General features: G+C 35.5%; 1 protein-coding gene and 1 long non-coding RNA gene across 4 annotated transcripts in view; one reads left to right on the forward strand and one right to left on the reverse strand.

Annotated features, from left to right (window-relative positions):
- LOC117109475 overlaps positions 1–5,512 on the reverse strand; it is an 8,373-nt gene extending 2,861 nt beyond the window's left edge. The window contains exons 1-2 of one of the 3 annotated variants that reach the window (XR_004445529.1): positions 5,412–5,512; positions 780–922 (exon numbers count right to left, since the gene is read on the reverse strand). This is a non-coding gene — a long non-coding RNA (uncharacterized LOC117109475). Of the gene's footprint in view, positions 1–779; positions 923–3,683; positions 3,787–4,173; positions 4,298–5,411 lie in introns of those variants that run through there. The other 2 variants (XR_004445530.1, XR_004445528.1) reach the window with 2 other exon arrangements.
- The window catches only part of LOC117109474 (carbonic anhydrase-like), a 10,099-nt gene continuing 7,413 nt past the window's right edge, over positions 4,299–6,984 (forward strand). Inside the window, exon 1 of the mRNA XM_033251835.1 lies at positions 4,299–4,477. Within this exon, the coding sequence (XP_033107726.1) occupies positions 4,450–4,477 (28 nt within the window). The 5' untranslated portion in view covers positions 4,299–4,449. The remainder of the gene's footprint in view (positions 4,478–6,984) is intronic.

Raw genomic sequence — 6,984 nt, forward strand, 5'->3', positions numbered from 1 at the left:
TTTTTTTTTTTGTCTTTCGTGGGTGTAGCCCACATTTATTCTCTCTTTTTTTCAATGTTTTAATTTTTTTCACTAACTCTTCACCTACTCAGAACTCTTAATTTTTTATTTCTACATTAGTGCTATTACATTGGATAAAGAAAATAAACAGTAATAAATTCACGCGAAAACATGATTTTTGCACTTTTGAACTCTGCAATTCCATTGCGTCATAAGCAGTTATAAGGATATTCGAAGAGGCACGACCCACAGTTTCTAGAGGCCTAAATAAACATTATAAAGCATTAGCGTTAATATAACACCAGACCTTGTTTCCGGTTTCATTGCCTGAGTATTGTCTGCTACGTGAGCGATTATTGTTTTTGTTATGGTGGGTTAACATTCCCATTAATCACTTCGACATCTCGAAACATATTTGTGTGTATGCTTGAGGCCTATTCATTCGCTTATTTTCTGTGACATGTGCTGCAATCTACATGCTATAGGCCCTATGATATATATATATATATACTGTCTCTTATACACATCTAGATGTGTATAAGAGACAGATATAATACAACGAATAACAATGATTATACTGTAATTATATTTTTACACGACGTGCAGGGTATTATGAAATATTAGCAATATGCAATTAACTAAAACATTCTATGAATACACAGTATACAATATGCTATGAATTAGCGTTGGGAATATAGTACCGGTAGGCCTCCTATGCCTACACAAATAACGAAGAGTGAACATACCGGTACTGCTGGTACAATTTTATTTACACTTACCAAATTCAGCCTGAAACATAATAAATTATTTATCACCCTCTAGATGAGTTGTACACTATCACTTGTTGATCAATTGTCAAAATGTTTTAATTAAATCCTGTGTTTCCTTGTGGTAGACCTTATAGCAATTATACTCTAATGATCTGGAAAATAAATAAATGAATTGAAATTAAATGTACAGATCTAACAAGTGATAAAGACATAGGCCTGCCTAATATAGAGCACTAACTTGCAAGGGCTACCCAGCTTTTTTTTTTAAGTGTGGTGGTGTACAAAGTTGTTGGAATGGCTGGTTTTACAGGGTCCCCGAGGTCATACCGCGGAAACATTGTTTACCTGGATTCCCAGAAAAATTGATGATGATGATGATAATAAGGGTGAGGGGATGATGATACCGATGACAGTGATGATGACGATGATAATGACGATGATAATGATGATGATGATGATGATGATGATGATGATGATGATGATGATGATGATGATGTCGATGGCGATGGCGATGACGTCGACGATGATGATGGTAATGATTTTGAATGATAGACAGTAATACAGACTAAAGAGAAATGAGTTTAATCTGGAATCAAGGGAAAAAGGCCCTCGATCAGGGTTCAGGAATAAAAGGCCTGAGAAAAATCAGCAGTTTTGATTTGGTATAGTCTAATTTGGGTTTATATATAGGCATATAGGGCCATATTTAGTCTTATAATAGTAATACTTCCAGAGACCAAGCCACCCTCCGGTTGACGTACTTGGACTAAAAATGTTATGGTTCTGGTTGTAGTGTATATGCATGTTAAATTGATTTAATGACGTTATCGTTACTTTGCGCTTCGCATTGGAATTGTTGATTTTGTTGGGTCACACACCTGTTACAAATCTGGACATCCCCCACCACCGCTCGTCCGACGCCACGACCAGGTCATCAGACTAAATTAATATTCAGATCCAATCAAAGCTATTGTGGTTGCTATTCCCTAATATTGTTTTGTAAAATTATAATTTTGAGATGCCCGAAAATAGCAGCTGGCAATTGTAGAGCCAATAGGTAACTCCTTCTCCTCAAGGGGCAGTGACAGCACTAGAATGCATATTGAATTCATGCCTGATGTGAACAAATTATGAAAATATGGTATCTGTGATACCAAAATAGCAACTGACAACCAAAAGAGCAAGTAATCAGGGCCGCGGGCTTTTGTGCCAGGTGACTCCAACCCCAACAATTTTATAAATAGTTAATTGTAATTTTATAATTATACTTCTAAACATTTTAAAAATTGATATATTTTTTGTGGGTGTATACTTCTCTGGTATTTGCCATTCTCTCCTATTTGATATTTTTAATTGTAATATTTCTACCTTTAAAGTCAGACTCCGGAGGAAAAAAAATTGTTGATATGTTGTAGATCTGATTTTTCTAAGACAGAAAAAAGTTGTTTGACGAAGAACTGGGGAACGGTGAATAAGATACAGATTTTTGAATATTTAAAAACTGGGGGAAAAGGTGTAAAATTTGGCGGTTACGCCCCTTTTCCCCTAGTTTTTAAATATTCAAAAATCTGTATCTCATTCACCGTTTAGCAGTTGTTTGTCAAACAACGTTTTTCTGTCTTAGAAAAATCAGTTCTACTGTACAACATACCAAAACATGTTTTTTCCTCTGGAGTCTGAGTTAATGCCTAATGCTTAATATGTGAAATTGGATTTGTATGTAATTGCATGTATTTTTAAGGCTTTAGACATATATTTCTTAAGAATATCATATTGTATTTTTATGGTTTTTGGTGTTTTGACACTCTGTTGGGGTTTTTAATACATAAAAAATTTAAAAAGTAATAGTATTGAGGAAAAGTGGTCTGGTCAAAGCCGCGGTGCGGTTGCGACGGCCTTTTAAAATCTGCAGGGCGAAGCCTACAGAAGTTAAGGCTGTCTAATTTAACGATTAGGCCTATAGAAAGACATTTTTCATAAATTTCTTTTTTCATTGTCGTGGCCTAGTCTATAGTAGGCAAGATGAAATTGTCAGTTTATACTCTCACTTTATTGGCTAGGCCTACTCAGAACTCTTTTTTTTTTTTGTCTTTCGTGGGTGTAGCCCACATTTATTCTCTCTTTTTTTCAATGTTTTAATTTTTTTCACTAACTCTTCACCTACTCAGAACTCTTAATTTTTTATTTCTACATTAGTGCTATTACATTGGATAAAGAAAATAAACAGTAATAAATTCACGCGAAAACATGATTTTTGCACTTTTGAACTCTGCAATTCCATTGCGTCATAAGCAGTTATAAGGATATTCGAAGAGGCACGACCCACAGTTTCTAGAGGCCTAAATAAACATTATAAAGCATTAGCGTTAATATAACACCAGACCTTGTTTCCGGTTTCATTGCCTGAGTATTGTCTGCTACGTGAGCGATTATTGTTTTTGTTATGGTGGGTTAACATTCCCATTAATCACTTCGACATCTCGAAACATATTTGTGTGTATGCTTGAGGCCTATTCATTCGCTTATTTTCTGTGACATGTGCTGCAATCTACATGCTATAGGCCCTATGATATATATATATATACTGTCTCTTATACACATCTATTTATATATACAAATATTTTTACACTTATATACGATTATATATAAATATTTTTGCATTGATGCTTGTAAATGTCATATGACTTGCCTTTATGGCAATAAATGATATATAATAAGCCTACTCGCTCTTGCATGCGACCTAGTGCATTTCAGTGCCTGTATGCTATGCTAAATTATATGACGCCACATGCATTGCCTATCATTTCGCCGACCTGAATAATAGGCCTATGCATTTTACCAGTCATAATTTTTAATGCTACACACATGTATTTGCCTCTGATTGCAACCTCGATATAGCATGCTGCATTTTACCTGGTTTTGATGTTTTGATGCTTTTTATACCTCCTTGGATGCTTGCACTCGCTTTTGTTTGCAATCTGGATGTAGCTAGCTTGCAGACCAGGTAATAAGGAACTGCAGCGATTTGGTTGGGCAGCCCTCATTGGTGACATTTTCAGCCCAGTGTGCCATATTTTTCATATTGTAACATTGATTATTATGGGGATCATCCAATCATTGATCGGTGATCTACCGCTAATACTTAAGCTAATCACCTAATTCTCCACGCTCAAAAAGATATGATGAATTCAAACATTTAATTACATATCATAAATCATAATCAAACGGTCTGTTGCAATATGATAGCCTATCGTTGTTGCAATAATTTAGATCTAAATGTAAATGATTTCATTTCGAAAATATTATCATTTATTATCGATAACGCACTGCTTGCTAGGCGCGTGTCCCCCGATCACTAGGTCAGCTCTCGGTATGATGTCAGTGTATGTTCAGCAAAACCTACCCTCTATTTTGATTTAAAAATAACTCGCGATTAGGCAATAACCGTTGCCTGATAGCTGAACCAGCAGTTTGTGCGTACTCCTTCAATAAACGGGCCGCTCAGGGTTTTGAACAGATTTCCTGATCCTCGGATTTATAATTTACAATACTAATCCAATTGAAGCCGTAAACTCGAATGCGCCGGTATAAAAGCCAGCTCGGACACTGACTCACTTCAGTTCTTCTCCGGCGTTGAACGCAGACGACTGATAAGAATCGACCAACGTGCTTTCCAAACATGTCCTGGGGATACACCAAAGAAAATGGTAAGAAATACTCTCTTTATGTTAAAACGTATTGGCATTTAGTTTTATTTTCTATATAGCTAAAGCACAGGCTTACTATTTGCTGGTACTACTGCACCGTCCACAGAAGCTTTTAGCGGAACCAGTCAAGCGTTAAATAATTATCGCTATGCTAAGTTCCAAGTTTCTACAATCACGGTTTATCAATATGCGGCGTAATATGCATGATTTTGAAAAAATTCTTTTCCATATGAGTGAAACTGTTCAATATATTAGCGACACATTCCAATTGAATTTTAGTTAAAGACGTAAATTTAAACATGATCATAGTAGGCTACTTAATACAAAGCTTATTACCATGCACCAGTATTGATTAAATACCACGTGACTTGCAATGGACATATGAACATACGGTTATACTATTGTGATGTCGGGGTTTGGGGTGAGGTGACAGAGGGTGGGGTGACCACCATCCTCATCAGAGAATTGTTTTCATCTCCACCAACACTTAGGGAAGACTTGACGGTTCCTTTTGGGCAGTGGAGTAACGAAGAGACCTGGGCCCGTGGCTCTTCTATCCTACTACCTTGGGATGGGTTCGGCAGAGATCTGGGTGGGATACGGAGCAAAGCCTTGCCCCCTAAAGCATTTTTGACGTTTGAAAGGCAGATTTTCTATGTTTTTTTTTCACAATTTTATCTCCTTAAAAGGACGCTCTGCCGATTAGGGGAAATGCTATAGTGAACTTTCTGGGCCCCTTGAGGTCTGAGGCTTCCATGGCTTTATAGCTAGTCAGAACCCATAGTGCCTGATGTTACGCCACTGACTCGAGTGGGTTTAATTAGAAAAAAATGTTAGGCAAGAGAAAGTATCTTGACGTTCACATATTCAGGGGATACAATTACTGGGGTGGGCCGAGGGGGTTGTAGTAGCCCCAAACGGGATTTAGGCTTACCGTAAGTCTTTGAACACATAGACAAGATCCGAACAGACTTCAGCGCCATGATTCAATTCTCAACTAAACTGCAAGAGTATAATTGCGAGTCTTAAGTATCGGTTTGACGCACACATTTGTCTAAAGAGTGTGTATCTAATACGCCAGTATGGCCTAAGGCCTAACTATTGTACAATCACGAATGTTGCTTCAAGTTAGATATAAATAGCGTTGATCACCTTACAGACTGCTACTAGCCACAATAAATGCTTATAATTTCAAGTATTCATATTTATTATTATTATTGTTATTATTATTATTATTATTATTATTATTATTATTATTATTATTATTATTTACATATGCCTAAATCAAATGGAGACAACAAAATCTGACGCAATTGATCTTGCATAGTATAAATTCACTTATGCCTAATTGATAAAATCGTATCGACTACAAACAATTCTTAATTATTCAAGAATAAAATTATATAAACATATGTGCTGACATTCAAAACTACAGTATCTCAAATGAACTCAACTCGATGTATGTTATTCTTGAAGAGCTAAATGTAAGCAAAGACGAGACTTCGAGTTTGGTCATTCTTTAAACCAGCATCAGCTAAAAGAATACAGACTTCGCGAATGGCAAATTTGGTAATGATCAAATGTAGTGTTTCTGAAGTTTCATATTCATTATTTCGATCATGTAGTTTTTTACTATTTACAAAAAATCACGAACAAAAAACAATTACATTATGTTGTAAACTTAGCATAATTTGTATCCAACTGGGATAAGCAAATAAGCAGAAAGCATATGAATAAATTAATGAAAAATACAGTAGTTTGTAGCATTCGGGGAATAGACCTAATGGTAAAGAAGCTGGTATGATTTATAGCATGGTAATCGAATTATAAGTCAGGGTATATACCTATGCATTACTAAACACAAAAATATACCATGGAAATAATGAATACTGTACTGAACGAACGAGTGTACAAAGGAAATTAACCGGAACGAGTACAATGGGTTACCAAGATAATAAACGATTTAAATAATAAGATTGATGATAACAATGATGATGATAAAAAGATAAAAATAATAAAATGAAAAATAATAATCACGTACAAGACTACTTTTGGGACCGAGGTTTCCATTGCCTTCGGCTGCCTTGGGCTTTAATCAGAAAATAAAGGTAAAATACATTTGTTAATATGGGACCAAAGAAAAGTGGTCTTTAATTGGAAGTGGTCTTAAATTAGAGGGAGGCCTGCAGTAGCTGCAGTAGTAGTAGTTGTGGTTAGTTATCATAATAGCCGCCTAATAATAATACTGTAATAATAATAACAAAGATAATCATATAATAATTATTAATTTATACAGTTACACAGATGTATTGTGGCCGGCGGGAAATGATTAAAAATCTACACTCTGCTCCGTCACATGACCTCTATGACTACATTGATTGTATATAGATTCTGTAGTGAATGTAAACACGATGACAATTACAATCAATGGTTTTTGATTTATGCAAACATAACTGTTGACTGATCAAGGGTGGGCTGGATTACAACAAATATTTAGGTATAAGTTA

This window comes from Anneissia japonica, unplaced genomic scaffold (assembly GCF_011630105.1).
Source record: "Anneissia japonica isolate Jap-2015-1 unplaced genomic scaffold, ASM1163010v1 scaffold3867_len840240_cov202, whole genome shotgun sequence".
Classification (NCBI taxonomy): domain Eukaryota; kingdom Metazoa; phylum Echinodermata; class Crinoidea; order Comatulida; family Comatulidae; genus Anneissia; species Anneissia japonica.